At 55.8% G+C, this 22516-nt stretch overlaps 1 protein-coding gene across 6 annotated transcripts; it reads right to left on the bottom strand.

Moving 5' to 3' along the window:
• Positions 1–314: 314 nt before the first annotated feature.
• On the bottom strand, positions 315–17487 carry EGFL7 (EGF like domain multiple 7). 6 transcript variants are annotated; one of them, XM_082295380.1, is made up of 11 exons: positions 17346–17487; positions 12853–12921; positions 12613–12722; positions 12274–12456; positions 7629–7797; positions 5968–6090; positions 5702–5814; positions 4993–5088; positions 3578–3742; positions 2683–2747; positions 1967–2398 (listed from the first exon to the last, which is right to left on the bottom strand). In XM_082295380.1, the coding sequence occupies exons 5-11, from the start codon at positions 7706–7708 to the stop codon at positions 2105–2107; spliced, it is 936 nt and encodes a 311-aa protein (XP_082151506.1). In that variant the 5' UTR covers positions 7709–7797; positions 12274–12456; positions 12613–12722; positions 12853–12921; positions 17346–17487; the 3' UTR covers positions 1967–2104. The 6 variants fall into 6 exon arrangements, with proteins under 6 accessions (XP_082151510.1, XP_082151506.1, XP_082151507.1 ...); XM_082295384.1 differs by lacking the exons at positions 12274–12456; positions 12613–12722 and adding an exon at positions 315–611 and having other exon boundaries at positions 2242–2398; XM_082295381.1 differs by lacking the exon at positions 12274–12456.
• Between the last annotated feature and the right edge of the window lie 5029 nt (positions 17488–22516).

Here is a 22516-nt window from a genome sequence, read left to right as displayed (position 1 = left end):
AGCTCCTGGGCTCCTGGAGAGCAGAACAGGAGCTGCAGGGATGGGCACCCACTCCTGTACCCAGCTCTGCGCTACCTCTGCAGGGACCACCTGTCCCCTGCTGTGACACCTGGCTTGGGGCTGCAGGGACTTGTCCCCACCTTCTCCATGTGACAGCAAGCACAGGGAGTGTGGGGAGGCAGCTGCCCTGCCTGGGCCAGGTCTGTGCTCTGCAGGGCAGACAGCACAGCCAGCCCTGGGACATGTTAGCCCAGGATAATGCTAAGGAAAAGCCAGGTGAAGCTGAACACCCCCTAGTTCACACACAGCCAGTCTGGCACAGCCAGGCACTCATGGCACGAGGTAAGGCATTTATTTGCTGCCTCTCCAGCAGGGAGAGGGCTCAGAGTCTGGTTTGGAAGGAGCTGCGTGACCTTTGGTGAGGTGAACTCAAAGAGAGAGAACAATGGAGATGCTGATGGGAGCCCAGCCTTCTCCTGCTACCCTGTGCCTTCCTGGAGATGGAGTGGCTTCATCCCAGCCTGGGGCTGGAGAGGGAGATAAGAGCTGTGCGTGCACTCAGCTTGCTCCAGGTCCTCAGGTGCTCTGCTAGAGTTCATTCTTGCAGGAACCTGGGAAGATGGGAAACAAAAATAAATTCAACAACATCATTAGCCTAGCTTTGGTTTGTGTCTTTCCCAGGCAGGATGAGACTGACCTTAACCTCTGGGAATGTCACCCACACTTGCTGCTTTCCCTCTGCCAAACAACCCCAGGCTGGCTCCCCCACACTCGGGAGTGTCACTCTCACCTCTCTGGCATGTCACAGTCTGTGCCTGGCCCCTGTGCACAATGTCCCCAAACCCAGTCACAGTCTGTGCTGGATCAGGGGTAATTCAGACTTAGAGGGGCCAAAATGGTTATGGCTTAAAGAGCTCTGACCTGGTGCCTTTGCTGATGGTTTAAAGAAGAGAAAATGGGTTTTCTGGTCATTGCACACAGTCGGGAGTGCCAGTGTAGGGTAGCACTCAGCTGGGAAATGCTCCACCGGGCACAGAACAGGGATGGCCAAGTTACTCCATGGGATGCCCTGCGAGCCTCAGGGCTTGCTGGAGTATGACAGGACACCTTTGTGTTCTACAGGGACTTGCAAGACCATGAAAAGAGACACAAACAGGTTTTGCTTGCTGGAACAGACTAGGCAGAAATTAATTTTGGGACTTTGGAGTCATCCCTTGGAATGAATCCACATTACCTTGTGATACTGCTCACATTCCTCTGTGCTGTCACTAATAATATATGCAGGGCACTACTAGAAAACTCAGCCTGCTGGAAAGCTCAGTGGTTCTGGTAATTACCCCTTTCTGAGATGCTTTTTAAGTGTCTATTTGCAGCTATTTTGTCTTCAAACAAGTTCTTCGAATTCTTTTCTCTCTCAGCCATTACTGTAAGCACTGAACTGGGACTGGATATGCCCAGAACCAGTTTCTCCTGAGTCTTTCCAAGACTCAGCAAGCTGCTGTTGCACATCCCAGCCATGTCTGGTGTCTGGAATTATTTAATGGGGAAATGAGCTGTGAAGAGCTGCCTATCAAAATGAATTGTTTATGTGGTTGTGCTCTGCTTGGAGTCAAGGTGAGCACCACAGGGGCCCGAGGGGATGCTGTCCCACTCTGTGCTGGGGACACCAGGCAGGACCCCCCACCTCCAGCCATTTCACACATGACAGCTCTCACTGGGGTCCCTTCCTCCGTCTGCTACTTTGGAGACCCTCTCTGGTGCCCTTACTGGTCTGTAAGCTTCCAGAAGAAATGCCTAAAACTTCCCACGCTCGTAAATCTGCCAACTTCTGCACGCTCCCTAAATTTCCCTGATTGACTTTTTGGACTGTTAATTTCCTTTGCCTAAGGACCAAGTTACCAGGAAGGGACAGCAGCGGTGGGTGAGGTGCTGCCTGCCACATGTGACCCACTGCTCCCAGTGGCTCCCTCAGCTCTGCCCCACAGCCACGTTTCCATGTGCCAATCCTACAGTTTTTGGCTGCTACAAGGGCAGTCAGATGGTGCAGCCATAGAAATAGCTTTGAAATGAAGCTAATGGGCTGTTTGTGTTCATCCTTTATTAATTACAGGCTGCTGAGCTCGAGGCAGATCCAGATTAACAGTGGCATATGTGTTACTGATCTCGCTGGCCCACATCTGCTCCCCGTGGCCAGGGTGGCTGGAGGGAGATCCTCCACCCCTGCTTTTTGCAGGCACTTACAGGTCTCCAGCCGCTCCTCCAGGAAAGAGATCTGCTCGCTCAGGGAGTCGATCCTGTCCAACTGCTGGAGGGAGTGGGACAGGCGGCTGATGGGGTCTGCACCGACATCCTCTGGCGGCATGAGGTTGTGGAAGGGGGCCAGCACCAGCTGGAGCTTCTGCAGGGAGAAGGGGAGCTGTGAGCGCGTCCCCCAAGCCAGCAGGACCACCCGGGGGGATGCAGCACCCGTCAGGGAGGGCTTGCAGGGCTGTGGTTGTGTTCAAAGGGCTGTGGGCCTGGAAAAGCCACGGGGCGGGCGCTGCTGGCGGCGGGGAGCACAGCTGGGATTGCTGCTGGGATGTTAAAAATAGAGCCAGGGAGGAGGGAAACCCTGGCTGCAAACAGCCCCGGGTGGGAGCTGGGCTGAGCAGGAACAGGGCAGGGGGATGTGCTGCAACTCACCTGCTCCAGAGCTTCTACTCTGCTCCTCAGGTCCTTCATTTCTTCCTTCATTTCACTGGAGGGACCTGAAAAAGTGACCAAGGGAATGTCAGGGAATAAAAGCCCTTTGCTGAGGTGAGGTGGAAACTGCTGGGGAGAGAGACATCACTGCAGGGCTCTGGCCAAGCTCTGCTGCTTTCCACCCCCAGGGTCTGCCCCCACTGGGATCATCCCCCAGGGCATCAGCTGGACCTGCTGGAATCTCATCCAGCTGCTAAAGGCACAGGCTGCTCCTGCTGCTGCAGCACCTGCAACGAAGTGGGGAGGGTTTCAGGCGGTGGCGTGATGATTAAAGGACAAGAGATCTGGTGGATCCTGGCCTTTTGTGCCCGTGCTGCCAAAAAACACCCAGCTCTGCCCTGTCCCGTGGTGGGCACAAGGGATTGTCCCCTCTGAGGGCCCTGGACAGGGGTAGAGGCAGGTGGGGCCCTGCTGTCCCGGATGTTTGCTGCGTGCTGCCCGTGCTGGCCACAGCGCATTATTACTCACGGTACGAGTTTGAAGTGTCACAGCGCGTACCAAAAGTAATAATGGGCCGTCACCAGCGGCGCCCGCCGCTCCTCGTGGCTCCGGACCTGCCCTGCGGGAGTGAGGATGATGACGGAGAGAACAGACACATCCCAGACACCTCCAGCCACAGCCAGGCCCTGTCACTGTCACAGACGGATTTGTGCTCGGGGGAAGTTGTTTGGGTGGAAGAAGCACTCCTGGGTCAGCGAGAATGAAGCTGAGGGGTTCTGGCTGCTGTCCCCTCTCCCATCTCCTGCCCCTGCTGCTCCAGCCTGCGATGCTGAGCATCACCCCAGCTCCCACTGAAGGCCCAGAGCAGCTGGTGCTCAATGTGGGGACAGGTTACCTGCTTGGCTGGGGGTGTCTGTCCCAGGCGCTGGCACCAGGGGCTGGCACCCCTTGTCATCGGCAGCCAGGCTGAAGCCATCCCAGCAGGTGCAGTGGAAGCTCCCGGGTGTGTTGATGCAGAGCTGGCTGCACCCGTGGCTCTGGCTGGCACATTCATCCACGTCTGGAACACAGGAACAGCTCAGTGAGGATGGGGACAGGGTGAGGGCACAGGTGGCTTAGGCACAGGGTGGCAATGGAACGCCAGTGAGTGCCCCCCGCGTGAGCTGGTGTTTGTGCCGGGCACAGCTCTGGGTGTCTCAGCACCACCAGTGCCCGGGACAGCCCTGGATAAACCTGGCCTAAGCTGGAGGGGGTCTGGCCTCCTCCCCCCCTTCTGCTCCCCCCACAACTGAGCCAGAAGCAAAAGCTGTGGTCAGAAACGTCCCAGCTCTGCCCAGGCGGGCGCAGGCAGCGCTCGGCTCTCATCCCGGATTTACAGCCGGGGTTTTGGTTCCAGCCAGCTGTGGCGAGGAGCTATCAGCCTTTCAAGTGTGTACAAAACCCAGTAACCTCTCCTGACACGGGGGAGTTGTTAAAGCTGTTCCCACAAAGCAGAAGGAGCTGAAGCGCTTCCCACGCCCGGGCGAATCTGTTTTAGGCAGTGGGAAAATCCTTTCCCCCGGAGCTGGAGCTGTCAGCAATGGGCTCAGCCCTGCCTGGCCCAGCACGGGTCAATGCCACACACTCCTCCTCTGCCTAATGGGAGGCTGGAAAGCTGGGAAAAGCTGGGAAATGCCGTGGCAGGGGTTTGCAGCACTGGTGTGCATCATGCTGCCCGATTTCCCTGTGCTGTGAGGAGCACCGGGCTGCTCCTGTGCTGGAGAGGAGCCTGGAGATCACCAGGCTTCCCCTCCACCCCCGGATATTTTTGGTTTAAGGATTTTCAGTCTCTGCAGTAAATGGGTGTTTTAGTTTACAGCAAGAGTTTACAAAGCCTGGGAGGGATGATCACGAACACAGGATCTCAGGCCGGCCCCACAAGGGCTCTGTGCTGCAGAGAGGCTTTTGCTGGCCTGCTCACAGCTCTGCTCACACCGACCCAGCACAGAGCAGCAGGCAGAGAAAATGGGGGTGCCAGAGCTGCACAGGAGGGCTGGGAGCACTGGGGCAGGCAAAGGGAGGTCAGAACTCTCCTGGGAGCCATGCATCCCATCCTTTCCTGGAGTAGGTGTGCTCGTGTGTGCAGAGGGACAGCACCAGACATGGCCCAAGGTCTGATAGGAGGCACAACACTGGTCCCTGTCCCCACCGAGTAGGGCAGAGGACACCCAGAGTCCCATGGCAGCTGGGATGCTCTCAGGAGAAGCTCTCCCAGCAGCAGCAGGGCACGTGTGACACAGGCAGCAGGGACAGAGGGGATATGGCCAGTACCTGTCTGGCAGGCTCGGCCCATCCAGCCGGGTGGGCAGGAGCATCTCCCGGGGAAGGCGCAGCTCCCGCCGTTCTGGCACGGCTCCCAGCACAGAGCTGTGAAAGGAAACACCAGCACAGCATCACCCAGCAGCTCCGGGGGTGCCCAGCTCCCTCCCTCCCAGCCTGGGTGTGTGCACACCCCAAAACACACCAGCCCCACACAATGGGGTTGAGTTGCCCAGGGGGAACAGGGCTCAGGATGGGTGGAAGAAAGAGGACCTGGAAAGAAGTTGAGGGGCCTGCAGGCAGCACAGATGGGAAGGAGGAGGGCAACAGGCGGCAGCAGCCCCTGGTGCCATGCTCTGAGCTCCTCTGGGGACAGACTGGCTGCTGCTGTGGTTTGCATTGGTTAACTCCTGAAAGCATTTCTCATCCGCTCCTTCTGATTTAGATGGAAAGGACATACTCGTTTTATTTATCTTCTGGTAACCATAAAGGTGAAAAGTGATCCCAAAGTAAAAAGGCCCAAGAGGCAGCAGAGAGAAAAGCTGGGAATTAATCAGATATTGAACCACATTTGGCTGTGATGCTAAAAAATTAATTCAGGGAGAATCCACCTGACGGGCAGAGGGTTAGTAAAGGAGAGGTGTGGTGCTGGGGCCTCCTCCAGGGGCATGGAGGGTCTGGGGATGGGCAGTGGCACCGGGGTGACCCAGCAGCTCCTCACCTCTGTTACAGCCGAGCGTGTGGCCATTCGCTCTGCTCCAGCCAGGACAGCACGAGGCCATGGGCTCAGGCAGCTGCCTGGACCTCTGCCTGTAGGCAACCCTGTAGATGGTCCTGCAAGGCAAGGATGGGCTGAGCTGGGTGCCCCAAACCCCTGTCCCGCTCCCACAGCAGCCCAGGGGACTCCAGGGGCTGGGATCCCCGTCCCTGTGGATCGAGCAGGATCTGTGCTGCCACAGCCCCCGTGGCACAGGCAGGTGGGCTCACCTGTAGGTGCTGCAGAGGCGGTGGCCCTGGCAGGTGGTGAGGTAGGGCTGGTACACGGGCTGCACGTGGGACTCGGCGTGGGCGCTCAGCCGGCTCGGCAGCCCCGCGGCGCACACCCTGCGGCTGAGCACAGAGCGGTCAGTCCCACAGCCAGGACACGGCCCGAGCACCCCTCTCTGCACACGGCTAGTGCACAGCAGTGGCTGATTGCCCCAGTGACCTGGAGAGCCACTTCAAGCTGTTTCAGGTCAGTGACACAACTCCGGAGCACTGTGAGCTGTGCGGGCACTTCCTCCCCAGTCCCGGGGGAGCAGTCGGGACCCAGATTTAGGGATGATTTACTTGTTCTATTCGTTGTCTCCCTTCCCCTAAAATCACTCACTTTCTGGGCCCATCTTTCCTTTCTGAGACTTTTGCATTCCTGAAACGGATGCCCCTGTGGTCACCAAGAAATTAATGATTTCACAGGAAGGGTCAGGCTCACCGCAAACAAAAAAGTAGAGGTTGGATAAAAGGCACTCCCCAGCCTTCCTAAGATAAGTGTTATCCAGGCAAAAACTTTCCCAAGGTTAACAGCCAAAGTGGTCTTGGTTAAACATCCTTTTTTTCAACGATTTCCAGCCCAAGCAGGTCAGTCCCACTGAGGAACCCATCTACTTGTCTCAGCCTCCCAGCTCAATTAGAAACTAAAATAAAAACCCTGGGAATTAGCATGGACATCAGATGGCTTCCATTAACTCCAGAAAACTCCTCTCAGCCCCATGATTAATGTTATAGAAGATGCAATTTTTAAATGTCAATTGTTTGCTTTGTAAAATTCAAAATAAAGTTGTAGCTGCAGCCTGTGCGTGTGAGCGAGGAATTCAGCTTGTGGTTTCAGTCCTGGACAGAATGTGAAAGGTTTGACGCCGGAGGAGCATTTCAGCATAAAAACAAACTTTGTAGAAAATGTGAGCTGTGGCTGGGGGTGGGTTTTGAGCTCCAGCTCCTCTCTGCTTGAGAAGAAACTGGGGCACTGAGCTCTGGGCTTCCTCAGACCCAGCAGGAGCTGAGCTGCTCCTGCCCAGGCTGTGCTGGGATCCAGGGAGTTCTCCCAGACCCACTTCCCAGAAAGGGAAGGGGAATTGCTGCAGCTGCCACTCCTGGGCTTGCAGGACCATGGGCCCCAGCAGCATCCAGCACAGCCCGGGGCTTTCCACACCTGTGTCCCTGGATGTCCATCACAGCTGGGAGCTGCATCCTCCTCTGATTGAAACTTCATCCTCCAATGACAGCTTGTTCACAAGGCTTGATTTGTGTGCCAGCAGCATCTTACACACATTTTCATGAAGGATGTGCTTGCAAGAAACAGTAACAATTCCTGAGCAGCTCAGGGCCTGATGAGCTTTTGACTCTCCCAGACAAAAAGCCCAGAGTGTCTTTGTGTCCCTGCATGGAGTTAAACAGACCTGGGAACTTTCCTCTGAGAGATTTTTTTAGCTTCAGTGACAAAGCAAACAACCAGCAAAGGGCTGCTGAGCCCCGGTTGCCCTGGGAGAGCTTTTTCCATCTCCTCACTAGCCCAGAGAGCCACATAGGGCTGTTCCTCCCCCGGAGAGGATGTGCCTCACCCTGATGGGTGGAGGACACACCTGAGAGGTGCAGATAAAACAGGGCCTTACCCTGCCCGGGCAAAGCCCTCCGTGCCGGTGGTGCTGAGGATGAGGAGGAGTCCCCAGAGGAGGCAGAGGAGGCTCTGCATGTCCCGTCCCTCCCGCGGCACCGCCGGGTCCCGCTCGTCCGTGGGATGTGCTGGCTGCTACTGCATGGCTTGTCCTTCAGAGGGGATTCCTGCAAGCAGGAGAGCAGCACTGTGAACATGAGGAAATTTCAGGAAAATATTCTTCACTGAAAGAGCAATTGGGCACTGGAATCATCTGCCCAGGGAGGGGGTGGAGTCACCGTCCCTGGAGGTGTTTAAAAAAAGCCTGGCTGTGGCCCTCAGTGCTATGGTTTAGGTGATGAGGAGGTGTTGGGTCATAGGTTGGACTTGATGATCTCAAAGGTCTTTTCCAACCTCGTCCATTCTGTGATTCTGTGATTCTCTGAGGTGTCCCTCCCCAGCTGGTGACATCTGACAGAGCCATGGGACAAACCCCTGGCAAGGTGGGAGCTGCTCCAGGCACTAACCCACCTTGCCCCGCTCATCTCATCCCCGTGGCACAATAATAATTCAGGAATTATTCTTGATTTACCCCAGGGGGTGCCTGGAGATGCTCTCAGGGCATCAAAGGCTGCAGAGCTCTGTGCTGAGGGGCAGGGAAGGGACATATTTTGCCTGAAACTTGCTGCCAATTGCAGGCAGCGAGGGCAAAACAATGGCCTGTCATTTCTTAATGCACACAGCATTGTAAAGCTGCGTTTTCCCACCACACAACACACTGAAATCTGATCTTCTTCTCTTTAGGACACAAATTCGTGACAGAGAAAAGTGCTGTAAGGGCCATATGTGCCATCTGCAGAGTCAGTTCTGAGGCAAAAACCGAGAGGTTTTGATTTTCTAGAAGAGGACAAACACGAAACGAGGCTGAAGAGGGTCAGTAACAATATCCAATTTAAACAGCATCTCATTTAAACAAACCACTTGGCCTCCGGATGGCAGCAGCTGAAGGAGGAAGAAATAAAGGAACCCACCTTAAATATGCACCAGTTGAAGAAAGAATCAGCCCTTCTGACTAAACTTTCAGAAAGGGGGGGCAACACAACAAGAAACCTCCCTCTGAGACTGCAGATATGGTGAGCTGCAAATCAATGTTCTAAAATCCCCAAGTGCTGTGGGGTGGGATTGGACTGCAGAGTTGCATTTTGATCCCCAAACTCCACTGGGATAAATCCCAACTCTGAGACAGGTTGGTACAAATAACCGTGGCAAATCTGCAGGCCCTGCAGGTCTCCAAGCCCTTCTCCAAAGCACTCAGGATCATCCTTTCCTTAGTGCAGGTGAATCCAAGGTGGGGAGAGATGGAAATTCACATCTGGAGAGAAACCAGCCTGGTGCCTTCATGCCCCTCAATACCAAATATCCCAGCAGATTTCCATGCAAGCCCAGCCCTGAGGATGGAAGGAGGATTTTGGTATTTTAAAGCCTGTAGTCCTCCATTCTCCTTCAAACACAGCCACGAGTTTAATTTCCTAATGATGAATTTATGGTACCTCCACCATCAGAAAAGCAAATCATGCTTGTCCTACATGAAATTTTTTTCAAAAATAGTGGAGAAGATTTCCCTCTCCCCAGTCCTCCTGCAGACATTCCAAGGACACTGGCGCACAGACACACACCAGCTCCCCTTTGCTCCTCCAGCTTTTCCCAGGGCTCTATTGGTACACAAAACTTCCCTACAACCCCAGATCCCCGGGCTCTGAGTGCTGCTCCTGAAGTCTGTAAGTCAAACTCTGCCAACCATCTCCATCCTCCCACAGGATTCCCGCGGCTGCCATGGGAGCTTTCGCTGTGGGGCCGGCAAGAAACACAGGGCATGAGCCTAAAATACAGACAGTTTGTTTGTTCACTGAACTGGAGCAGCACTGCCCTACCTCGAGCGCTCAGAGAATCCCTCTGGGTCATAAAATTATGGTTGCTTCATGCCAGAAAAAGCTGTAAAAGTAGAAAATAAGATAGCCTAGACTTGTGTTTTTCATGGGTTGCAACCATGAGAATCAACCTCTTTAAAGCTGCTGAAGATCCCCCAACCTGTTGTCACCATCTATTCTATGCTTAGAACTTAAGGAAAACATTTTTTATGCTCACGGAAAAAAAGTACTTTTCTTGTCTCTGCCTTTCAAGCCTCTCAAATGAAGAGGCGAAGCCCCGTGGTCTGGCAAGTGAAATTATGTCTCAGGGGTCAGCAAAGCCTCCTTGGCTGGCCACGTGCTCCTGCAAGTCTGGGGGTCCCTCTCCCACCAGCCAGAACCATTCCCAAAATTCTCCTAAGTCTGCTCTTGCCTCACCTGCCCCAGCACCCGAGGGAAACACACCCCGCGGTGCAGGTGAGCAGCACTTTGTCCAGCTCTGCCTACGGAACCAGGACTAAAACTCCAGCTGACAGCAGCAGGAGGAACCGTGCTCTGGCTGCAAAGGGATGAGAGGATCCAGCCCCTGGCGAGGATGTGATGACCCTCCCGGGACCGCCACGGCTGCACTTTTCCAGACAGCCTGGCCTGGTTCTGCAGGTGAAACCGCGGCTCCAAACCCGGCCTGTGCCCTCAGAACCAAACCCTCCCGGAGACGGTCAGCCCCAGCCGCGGGGGATGGATTCTCCCTCCCAGACACCTCCAGCTGCTCCCTGCGCAGGCTGGGATGCGGTACCGCGGGGTGCGGGCGGGATGGAGCGGGACACGGGCACGGTGACACCGCGGAGGGGGCTGCGGCACTGGCCGGCGGGGCACGGGGACACGGGGGCTGCAGGGACAGCGTTACCATGCAGCGGGCTGCGGGGACGCGGATGTCGCGGGGGGCTGCAGGTTCTGCAGAGACCCGGGTACGGCGGGGGCTGCGGGGACGTGGGTACCCCGGGGGTAGGCAGGGACACGGGTGTCCCGAGGGGCTACGGGGACAGGGTGTCCCGGGGGGCTGCAGGGACAGGGTGTCCCGAGGGGCTGCAGGGACACGGGTGTCCCGAGGGGCTGCAGGGACACGGGTGTCCCGAGGGGCTGCAGGGACAGGGTGTCCCGAGGGGCTGCAGGGACAGGGTGTCCCGAGGGGCTGCAGGGACAGGGTGTCCCGAGGGGCTGCCGGACGCGGCGCGGCGGCGGCCGGCGCAGGGATGCTCCCCGCGGCCGCAGCAGCCCGAGCCCCGCTCCCGACCCAGCGCTGCCCCCGGGGCAGACGAAGCCCTCCCGCCGGCGCAGGGCCCCCCCCCGGCCGCCCCCCGCGCTGCGGTACCGAGTCCCGCTCCGCCGGCAGCCCCGTCCCCCGCCCCTGCCCGCCGGGGGATGCGGCCGGGCCCCCTCCGGCCGTGCCGAGCCCCCTCCGGCCGTGCCGAGCCCCGGGCGGCGCCCGCCGGGACTCACCGGTGGCGGTGGCGGAGCCGCGGAGTCGCCGCCGCGCCGCGGCCCCCCGCGCATTTCCTCCCCCGGCCCGAGCCGGTCCCTCCGCCCCGGCCCAATGAGCTCCCGGCGGGGAGGAAAGCGGAGCCTCCCGGCCGGGGGGAAGCGCCGGGGCCCGGGGATCTCCGCCTGCCCCCGCTCCGCCGGCCCCCGCCGGCCGCCACCTGCCCCCGGCTCCCCGGGAGGCGTGCGGGGACAGGGCAGCACCGCCGGAGGGACCGGGTCCCGCGGGGGAGTCATGCGGGGACAGGGCAGGACCCCCGAAAAGCCCAGCCCGGGGTGAGGGGACACGCTGGTGTTGTGTCCCAAATGTCGCTGCCGCACCGCCCCTGATGGAGACAGGATTGCGGGAGACCCCCGCCCTGGGTGGATCTGCAGCCTTACCTGGTGACCCCCCGGCAGGATGAGCCCCCAGCCCCACAGCCCGGCCCCACGTGCCCCACGCTGCGAGGACCCGCTGCCCCCCAATGGCCCAGCCCGCCTGGGTGGGCAGCGGATTAACAGCGAGAGATCCCGGCACAGCCCCGGCCCCTCGCCCAGGGGTGTTCAGACTCCCCGGGGGATGGTCCATCACCAGCGCAGTGGCCAGGGCAATTTAATTCTCTTTACTAAAAAATTACTGCCCAAATCCGCACTCCCCACCACGAGCACAGAGGAGTTTAGGGGGAGACATCACCTCTCCCTAGGTTAGAGACCTGCTCCAGCCCCTCCCGCCGTGCCCCGTTAATCCCCCTGAGCTCATTGCAACAGCCGAGTCCTGCAGGAGCCGGTGCTGAACCGCCAGGTTTCCAGCCAGCCCTAAAGGATGCTTAGGGAATTCCTTGGAAGGTCCCCCAGCTGCGGAGACCCCGAGAGACTCCCCGGGGTGACACGCAGGGCTCAGCTCCGGCTGCCCAACACCTGCCCCGGGACAGCTCAGGCAGCCTGATCCCAGCTGCCTACAGGCTTCTCCTTTTAAATGCCCAGTTATTTATCAAAGCAGCTCGGTTTGTGCCAAATTGCCACTTGTTTTGTCTACATTTTTGTCTGGAAAATTAGAGCACAGAGGGTTATTGTTTTTCCAATGACTTAGGCGCCTGCCCATGCACAGAACCATTCTTAAAGATAGCAGGGATCTGATGTGCAAATGAATGGCAGGATACAGCCCCCTGGGAATATTTGTTCCCATTAAGCTCTGTAAATTTTTTGGAAATCATGTAAGCATTTAAAGGAAATATTTACCAGTTCAACGATAATGGCTCCAAAAGAACAACTGAGATCACTGGCCCATCCCCTCTATTTCCTCAGGGATACGCTGGGGCTGCTGATGGAGCTTGAGTTGTCTCGGGCCGTGCTGCACCCTCTGGGGAAGCTGTTGGGTGCTTGGGGCTCTCAGATGTAAAAGGAGCTTCGGTGGGATCCTCCCTGAGAAGGGAATGAGGGGAATCCTCTCTGGGAAGTGCTGGTGGAGACAGAGATCCGTCCCAACAGCAAGGAAAGGCTTGCTGGTGCTGGTGGAAGTGTAGCTCCATGTTACACAGCATCTCACACGGGTTTGTTCACCCTCTGGACCCATCCTACCTCTGGGGAATGACTTCAGCTCCCTTAACTTCATCAGCACAGGCAACTTCTCCCCAGAGCCTTGGAGGCACAGTAATTATCTCGTTATGCAGAGTGTCACTGGGTTTTTTCTGGTGTACGGGGGAGATGAACAGAGCCTGAATTATTGTCTAATAATTGCAAAATGCATGTGGAAGCCAAAGCTTCTCTGTGTGGCCATACTGAAAGCACCAGATCTCATTTTGCAGCAGAGACACTCACCTCATCCACGGTGCTCCATCAGGTGTCCTGGGCAGGGATCCTTTCCTTGAGGAGCATCTTGGTTTCTTTCTGTGAGGACAGAAGAAGCCCAGTGTCACACTCCCTTTGTCAGGCAGGCAGAGAGCAGTGACCCAGCCCTTGCCCACGATGGACCTGGTGTTCCCTGGACACTCCCAAAGATCCCCGCAGAGCGGGGTGGAGGATGAGAGCAGGGTGGTGGCCGCAGAGTCCCTGTGGCTCTGGCACTGCACTCACAGCGCTGGTGTGCCAGAGAGGCACAGACACTGTCACACCCGTGGCAGGGCATGAGGAAATCCATCCCCATCCCACACTGGGTGTTTTAGGAGCATCCTATGGCCCTGATCCTCCCTCACCTTGCTGTGATCCCAGTGGGAACTCGGGCAGACCCACGGTGCCTTTGCACCTTTTAGGGCTGAGCAAGTCGGGGGACGAGCAGGGGCTGAGCTGCTGAAAGGATTTGCTGGACAGGATCTATCCCCTCCAGTAGTTTTGCCAGTGCTCAAGGCTGGGATTTTCCAAGAACCCAGGAGAACAGGATGCACCTGGCACACTCTCCCAGGTGTAAATGAGCTCACCTCCCTGATTTGTGGTCCCATCTGCTGATCCCCAACACTCTATTTTACCATCACGCTGTGTTTTACCATTTACCCTCATTTAAGGACAAACATCCCTCACTGCCCAGGAAACCTTTGCATGAATCCCTGGGTTACCAAGTGTGAATTTGATGGTGAGGAAGAGGATGGACATATCCTTCAGCTCCTCACAGGACACCACCACCCAGTGCAGGACCAAGCACGCTCCTTCCAGGGACTCCACTGGAGCCTCCTCAGCCACAGGCAGCTCCTCCCAAAGTGCACTGAGCATTTTAAAATTCTGCCGGTATTTTAATTGCAAAATGTTTCCTTTCCAGTTCCATTTATTGGGTCAAATCTTTGCTCAAGCAAGTGCCCGTGTCAGCTGCTAAAGAACTGCATACAGCCCATTAAAAGAGCATTTAATCCTCCGCTCTCAGGGAGGGTTCTGTGTCTTCTGTGCTAATATTCATTATGCTGGGAGGGAAATCCCCCAGGACAAGGCCTGGCAAAGTTCCCTTGGAAGCAGAGGAGTTATGCCAGTTCAGAGTGGGGGAAGATCAGTTCTGTTGGCACTGTTAATGTCTCTGTGATGAGCTCCTGACAAAGGCAGCAGGGGATTTTGGCTCCTGCCTGCACGGCCGCCTGAATTCGAAGTCCTCCCTTGCCCGATGTTTTACATTTTTCCCCCACAGCTTTCTCCTCTGCACACCAGAAGTGTACTCCCACAACATCCAATATTAATGCTTGTCTCCAGGCCAGCAGAGAAACGTTTCTGCCCAACCTCCCTCTTGGATTTAACAATGTCAAAACCTCCTTGTCTCCCACTGGTTTTACCACCAGCGTGAGCTGGGAGGGACGGTGAGTGCTGGCCTGGAGCAAGGCTCAGGCTGAGCACCAGGCTGGCTGTGCAGGTGAGATTTTCACCCACCTCCCTATTTCCTAGAGCCTGCCAAGCCAACTGCACCTGCCCAGGCATCCAAAACCCCCAAAATCCGTGGTGGATTGAGGGCTGGAAGCACTTCCCTGTTTGGTGGGAGAACTTGGAGGGTGTGAGGTATCTGGGGCCGGGGTGGGGGGCATGAAAAGGAAAGATTAACAGAGGAGAATTAATAAATCAGCACTAAAGTCCCACATGAGGAGCCTGCCCTGAAGAGAGCAGCACTTCCAGCCCCCTCACAGAAAACAGGACGTGCCCAGGCACACGAGCACTCCCCAAACCGGGGCTGGAGGTGCTGGAGTGGCAGATGGATGGGGACACAGGCAGGACAGTGACACACATACAGATGCAAAACTTTTCAGCTCCCCACAAGCCGTGGCTGACCCCATACCTGCGGCGCACAATGGGCTCTCACTGGTCTCCACGGGGGTCTGGCACAGAACTGGAAGCACTTGCTAAAGCAAGAGGGAATTTTTGGTGCTTCTCAACCAAAAAAAAAAAAAAAAAAAAAAAAGAAAAAGGAAAAGGAAAAAAGAAAAAAAGAGGAATGGCTTTTGCTGTTCTAGGACAAATTCTTCCTCCAGGCTTTTCATGAGGCTGTTTGTAAACTTTACCCTTCAGTTTCAGCTTTGGAGCAGCCCCTGTTCTGCAGAGCTCTGTGAGGAAAATGACCTCCCCCTATTCTACTCTGGCCCATATTGTTCTCAGCTGCGTCAGCTGCACACCAGTTATCTCAGTGGAAATCTAGAGGAGTCCACTGATGGCAGTGGGATAAAACCAGGTCAAACCAAGAAAAGGACTTGACCCATAACTCTTGCTCTGCTGTCACCAGTGGCTCAGGACTCTGCATATTAAAACCGAGACCTGAGCCCCACAAAGTGATTTTTTTTTGGCCTGAGTAAGGACTTCACAAGCATTAATTGTCCCAGGACCGGTGTGTTGTGACTTCAGGTGCCCATGGGGACAGCCAGCAGTGGAGCTGGAGCTGTGCAAAAGCAAATGCAGGAACAGGGCACCATCCCATAGCCAGCTTTATTTTCCCTTACACGCACACTTGAATTTTTATTTACATGTAGAGGAGGCAGCAATGGCTACAGTGTAAAAACGGGGAAATGATTCATCCCACCTAGGAATAAACTGAATGTTGTGGCTTTCTGTGAAATTTCCCTGCCAGAACATTTGCAGTGGTCCCCCATCCCACTTTCCCAGTGAATCAGCACATGGGAAGTGTGGTGGGATAGCTGGGAGCTGTGGGACGGCTCAGCCCCTTCCCCATTCCAGGGAACAGCTCAGCAGAGAGCCTTTCACACAAGGAATTTTTTCTCTGATTATCCTCCTCTTCCAGGAGAAAATCTCCAGCTCCAGGAACCTGCCCTAGGCTGTGGGCAGGACAGGGATCCGGGGGCTCACTTTGGGAGAGAGGAAAGAACAGTTCTGATCCCCCCCCTTCTCCTTGCAGAGACACTTTTGTTTCCCTGTCTGGTCTGGGACCTCTTCCCCGGTGTTTCTCCCAGCCCTCCTGCTGCTGCTGGGACTGTGGGGCGGGCTCGTTTACCCCAATTTGTTGCAGTTTGTAAATCTGCCTACCCCGGACCAGCCCCATCTGCAGCAGCAGAGCCTGGGAAAGGGCTCAGATGAGCCTCCGGACCAGATTCAATTTCGCTTCCTTACCTCCAGGGAAACTTGGGAGAGCTGGTAGTGGAACGGCAGAGAGGGGGGAGTAGCTCCATCGGCAGATCACAGGGAAGAACAGTGAGAATCTGCCGGGGCAGAACCGTGTTTTCCACTGCTGCCCAGAGGTGGATTTTTGAGGATGCTCCAGCTCCAGCCACAACGGCCTTCCACAGCCTCCCAAGCACTGCCAGACCTTCCCAATCCAGCTTGAAATTAATTTAATCACTGACAAAGCCTTGTTGTTTCTTTCTGTATTTGAGCCTCTGCTCAGTGAGTTCATTCCATAAATGTTGCACCCTGGGAAAAAATGTGCTGCATTATTTCCACCGAGAGCCCTTCACTGGCGTGGTTCTGCTCCATATTCCTGCACAGCCAGACAGTGCCTGGGCGTCCCAGCTATTCCTTTATCCCAAAACACCCTGGAAAGCCTCCTGCCTATGCTGTGCAACGTCACAGATCAGGACAGCAGGACCCACAGGAAAACAGCACGAAAACCACCCAGCTCCGTGGTTATAAATCTGGGAGGCTCTGCTGAGCTCCTGGTGTGCACACCCAGCCCGACCCAGGCTCGGCTGGCAGTCAGGACAAGCCTTGGTGGGACAGCCAGGACAGTCCCTGCCCACATCCCTGTCCTGCCCCATATCCCACCCGGGGCTGGAGATGAGTTGGGCAGCGCAGTGAGGAGAGCAGAGGGCTGGGAGCACAGGGGGGAGGATGGGGATGTGTCAGAGGTATCCAGAGAAGAGGCAGAGGGAAAAGGGAGGGAGTTACAGAAAGAAAAGAGATTAGCTAAGAATTTCCAGCTATCTCACAGGAATTTGTGCAAGTGTTTACAGCCTCTGCATGCACAGGAGGTAAAATTTACCCGCTGGCTTCTCCTCCCCGCGAAAACAGCCCGACTGCCAGTGGGGTGACTTAAAAATAACAGCGCTGGAGGCCGGGCTCTGCTCAGAGCAAAGCCGAGCTGGAGACTCAGCTCAGCACGTGGCTGGCAGCGGATCCAGCCTCGCTGGGAGCAGGTGGAGGCTGCCTCACACACCCCTGCGTGCTCCAAGGGATGCTTTACACCCCTGTTCACTCCGTGCTGGCTGTTCGACCGTCCCCAAGGCTCCCACCAGCACGAGGAGGGGCAAAACCCACTCAGAGCTCGCAAGGATGCGCTTCTAATGCCCGCAGTGCCTGCTTCCCATCCCATCCCATCCCATCCCATCCCATCCCATCCCATCCCATCCCATCCCATCCCATCCCATCCCATCCATCCCATCCCCGCTGTGGCTCTGTTGTACCTTGGGTGCCCCGCTGCCCCCGCCGTGCCGGGAGCAGCCCCGCCGTGCTCCCTGGTGGCTCTCGATGGCCATCCCTGCCCGGCCACCCCGGGTCCAGCGGCCCCGGACACGGTCCCAGTGGCCCCGGCATGGCCGGCCGCCGGCCGCGCACAGGCAGGAGATGGCTGCTGAGGTGGAAGGGCGGCTTTTTATGCTTTTCTTCCTGTATAAATCAGGCCGGGGATGGACAATCCCAGACAGGACTTCCTGTGTGTGTTGTGAGCTGATAACGGGCGCCGCGAGGAGAACAAACACGGCCGCCCCGAGGGGGAGAGGGGGCCACGGGGCGGGACCCCCACACCGAGCCCACCGGGGACGGACACGGGGGGCTGACACGGAGAGGAGGCAGCCACGAGTCCCTGGGGACACGGGGAGGGCCAGGGCTGCTCGCCCAGGCTCCCTCCTGAACCTCGCACCAGGCCTGAGATGGGTGGGACCCGCCACCCTCCCGCCTCACCGGGGCACCTTTTGGCAGCTCCCACTGCAGCCACTTCTCATTCCCCCTCAAAGGGGGACACTGGGGACCCCCACAGCGCCAGGGACCTGGGCCAAGCAGGGCAGGGCTGGTGGCCACCTCCTCAAGAGGGGCCATGTTGATGTTGACCACCAGTGGAGCACCTTCTGGGGTATTTGTGACCCACTGAAATTTGGGTTACAAGACTGTGCTCAGTCAGGTTATTGTCACCCCTGTCACACCGTGCCTGTGCTGGGAAAGAGAGAGGTGCATGGTTTGGGCCACTAAACCTGCAGGACATCACCTGACAAAGGTGCTCTCTTCAGAGCCAGGCAGCAGAGAAGCGTGGAAACAATTGCCCTGGATGCCCTAATTTTCAAACCCATTCTGGTGCAAAACTGATTGGATTTCAAATTTAATCTCTGTGTGTGTGTGACCTCAGTTCTGGGCGACCAAAGCAGGAACAATACAGTTTTTAATGGGATTTTGGTACTTCAATCCAGGCTGAAAACAGAGGCATCTTGGAGCACGAGGGCTGTGGCAGTGGCAATTATTTTTCAACTCTCCAGACCCCACAGCAGCCTGTGGGTTCTGCTGGCATGGATTTAGGGCCACGTGCCACCTGGGGCTCCCCTGGAGCAGAGCCGTGTCCCCAGCTCGTGCCGGCAGCTCCTGCGCAGGCTCACGGGGAGCACGGAATTACTCCCACCCTGATTCAGCAGAGCAGTGCTCTGGGCAAATCCCCTGGGAGCTGCGAAATATTCCTGTGTTTATTTATATAAATGCATGGCTAAAGAAGGCCCCCTCTTGTTTTCCTTGGCAGAAAGGGTTTTAGAGGCTGCCCATCATCCTCCCCAGCACCAGGTGATGGTGCACCCCGTGTGTGAGCGTCCCCAGTGCGCAGGCATTCCCAGCTCAGGGAATCTGTGAGCACAGCTGTCCAGGGGAACCTCCCCGAGGCAAAAACGTGTGCCTGGGCGCTCACATTAACTGCAGGGAGGCTCAATCTCCCCCTTTTCCTCTCAGCGGTGGGGTTTAAGCAGCAGCTCCCTGTGGAAAGGCACAGGGGTCACACGGATGGCGTGTGCCACCTGTGGGATGAGGGATCTCAGCTGCAGGGCTCAGAGCTCTCCTCACCATCAGCACACACACAGGCTCAGCCCTGCAATGCACAACAGCTCCAGAACTCTCCCCAAAACTCTGCACCCAAATTTTATCAGCCTCAACAAGCCCTGCCTGGCCCTGTGCCATCTGTCCTGGGATGGATGCAGGTCACAGGGCACAACGGGGACATCACCCGCCCGCACCTCTGGGCACATGCAGAGCCAGGCACGGAGCGGGACCACAGGAGAGCCGCGGGAGTGAAATGGGATGTGTGGAAAACGCTTCCTGTTTACCCAGGGTTTGGAGCCCTGAGCAGCGGCTGCTGCAGCGGGAAGCGGTCAGCAGGGGCCAGATGAATGGAGGGGTCTAAATCTGAAATTGTGACGCTTCATTTTGTCCTCCCAGGGAAGTCGGTGCTGGGGGAAAACCTGGGAGGCAGCCAAGGCTCAGTCATGGTGCGAGAGGGAGGGAAGGAGGGAGGGAGCCAGAGGGTGTTGGTGCCACACACCTGGCCATGCCAGCTGTGCCCACACCTCTGCCTGCACCTCATGTTGTCCCCAAAACCTCCTGCTGGCATTTCCACTGAGGCTGCAGCGCCCTGGCAGCTCCCCAGCCCACCCCAAGGTGACCTCCTGTGCAGCCCATGGTGGCAGCGGGACCCCCCAGAGCAGAGCAGCCACTCTCTTTGTGAGGGTCTCTCGTTCCTCCTGGAAGTCTCCACTTCTGCAATAAAGACATTTTCCAAGGCCTCCCTAAGGCCTCCTCTCCCCCCCATTGTTACAAATAGCTGCTCGTTAACAGCAAAAGCTAATTGCTAGCAAACTGCTAATTAGATATTTGACATCACATTGCACAAGGAGTTGGTCCTAATCCCTTTTTACAGCCAGGGGTGCAGGTGTGGGTGCTTCAGCAGCGTCTTGGGGCAGCTCTGGTAGGACCCAATGTGGGCAGCTCCTGCAGGACCAAGGCGGGCAGAGTGACACACAGCCCTCGGGGTGCTTCATCTGAGCCAGACTAAGGGCTCAACCTCCCCTCTCACCCCTGACACAGAGTTCAAGGAAAGCCTGATAAGAGAAGGGGAGAAAGTGAGGGAGACAGGGAGCAGAGATTTAATATTGTGCGAGTTGGTGTCTTGAACACGGGCAGCAAAGGCTGGGGGAGGAACTCTCCCGCTCTGCAGCACTGGGACCCCGGGGTCCCCAAGGTGGGGATGTGGCCGTGCCTTGCTGCTGCTGCTGCTGCTGTGATTGCAGGGAGGACAGAGGTGGGAAAAAGCCCAGAGCCTCCCTTTGGCTAAGCCAGCACAGTAAAGGGCTCCGTTATCTGCCCTTTGGGGCCAGATAAGGTTTCAGTGCTGTCCTGGGGGAGCTGCTTGTATCGCTCACAGATACTCCCCTGGCTGCTGAGAGGATTCAGGCACTCAGAAAATATTTGAGCAAGGCTCTATCTTCGAGGAACCCGTGTGCAATGGAAAGACACAGGACGCGTCAGCTCTGCACTGCAGGGGTTCGGTGTCTCAGCCTGTAGAACTGCCTGCAAAACTCTCCTGTTGCAAATCCCTGTGGAGAAAAATTATCACAGATCGAAACAGGCACCTGGGTTTGTTGCTGGGCTGGGAATCCTGCCAATTCCCCCCAATTTCCCTGAGGTGTGCGGAGATGTGGTCCTTGCACACCCCTGGTGTCGGCCTTGGAGCCTGCTCCCACCACCACAGAAAGATGGGAAAAGGTTTTCCACTGCAAAAATTACACTCTGTTAATCCAGCTGCCCCTTTCTTGCACCAGGGACATCTCTGTGGATGCATTCACAATCATTCTTTTATTTTTACTTTGACAGCAGCGTCCAAATCCTAAATGCAGAGTCTTGCTCTCAGCAAAGATCCAAAACTCGCATTTTGAATTCTCTGCCGAAAGTAACACCAAATGATCAATCAGGTAATGACTCCCACAGACCTACCCTTTATTTCATGAAATCTCAGACTGATTTGGGTTGGAAAGGAGCTTAAAGAAAATCCAATTCCACCGCCTGCCATGGGCAGGGACACCTTCCACTGTCCCAGGTTGCTCCAAGCCCTGTCCAGCCTGGCCTTGGGCACTGCCAGGGATCCAGGGGCAGCCACAGCTTCTCTGCACCAGGGCCTCCCCACCCTCACAGGGAACAATTCCTTCCCAATATCTAATCAAAATCTCCCCTTTAAAGCTTTAAAGCTTAAAGTTTAAAGCTATTCCTCCTTATCCTGTCACTCCATGTCCTTGTAAAGGAGACTTCTGGGCTATTCCATCCTCAGCAGAGCCCTGAGGGCTGAGCCAGCAATCTGTCTCCCAGCAGCTCTTAACTGGTCACTGTGGACAACAAAAATGGACATTTTAAATCTTCCCAGTGGCAGGACAAAACACCTGCAACTGATTAAAAGTTTTCTACCTCAAAAAAAACCCGTGCATGGGAAAAAAAATGCACTCCAAGGGTTGGTTCTGATCTCGTTGTGTGGGACAACGTCCAGAGGAGGTCTCCATGGAGAAGACCTGAAGGATGGACAGGACGTTGCACTAATGGTGTTCCACAGAAATGATCCAGCCAAATAACACCCGGCTGAATAGAGCTCCGTGTCCTTTCTATGAGATTAACAAGGCGTGTAAGAGATGAGTGTCTCCCATTAGTGGATTTAATACCTTGGCTTAAAAGTCCTACCCAGGAAACTTTCATGGCTTTTCTGCTGACTTCGCTGGATTTCAGCAGCGTAACAGAGAAGTGGAATTCAGCCTAAAAGCCAGACAGTGAATGCAGAAGTCAGGGCTTAGGAAAAAGATTCAAAAAAAAAAGAAAGAACTGTTGATATTTCTCCTCTCTGACACGTCGCAGTCTATCAAAATGGCCACTGCCTCTATTTTGTTTAATCACTTATCTCCATGGAGGGAAGAGGAAATTCCCAAGAACGCGCGGTCGTTAAAAATATTAGCCAGGGCCTGGTGATTATTTTTGGTAGCTAAAAACTTCCTGGCTGAGGGGTCTGGGTTTGCATTGGACTCGAGTAAATGTTTTAGGATAACTTTCATAAATACCCATTATACTCAAACCAGTGGGCAGTTTACAATTCAACTGGGAAGGGCGGGGACATGTTTCTCTTTCTTTTGTTCTGCCGGCCGCATGCTAAAGTGCATAGATCCACACTGAATTAGCATTTAGCTATTTTCTTGTGTCCTTAAATAAAGGACCAGTTCACACAGTCCAAAATCTCTGTTTCCTTTCGGGCAGGAAAAAGGAAGTGAATGCGAGGGGCAGATTTGGAGTTTGCTTGCGAGAACAATTGAGCTCCCATCCAGAGGGGAAGGGGATCTGCGTCAAGAGGAATTCACTTTTTTCTCTCTCTCTTTTTTTTTTTTTTTTTTTCTTCCCCCCTCCCCTCTGGAAGGGAAGAGAAAAATGACCTTTCGTTTAAAAGCCTGAAAGAATAAAGGTCTGAGCCTTCAGAGCTGCCTGCACAAATATAGTCATAAAGGCTTTTTCCTGACAAAGGGCTCCCGGGGCCGCTCGCGCCGTCCTTCAGCCACTGCGGACGCGGCTCCGGCTGCTCCCC

The sequence above is a fragment of the Coloeus monedula genome (assembly GCF_965178545.1).
Source record: "Coloeus monedula genome assembly, chromosome: 21".
Lineage (NCBI taxonomy): Eukaryota > Metazoa > Chordata > Aves > Passeriformes > Corvidae > Coloeus > Coloeus monedula.
Note: the sequence above shows the minus strand (reverse complement) of the source record. Positions and strands in the feature narration are given on the sequence as shown.

What these genes read in the sequence shown, in the direction of transcription:
- EGFL7 (XM_082295380.1), bottom strand. Translation starts at nt 7,708, where the DNA reads ATGCAGAGCCTCCTCTGCCTCCTCTGGGGACTCCTCCTCATCCTCAGC. An exon ending in CACGCTCGGCTGTAACAGAG is followed by an intron (nt 5,089 to 5,701) that starts GTGAGGAGCTGC and finishes TTCCTTTCACAG; the next exon opens with CTCTGTGCTGGGAGCCGTGC. An exon ending in GAGTAGAAGCTCTGGAGCAG is followed by an intron (nt 2,399 to 2,682) that starts GTGAGTTGCAGC and finishes TTCTCCCTGCAG; the next exon opens with AAGCTCCAGCTGGTGCTGGC.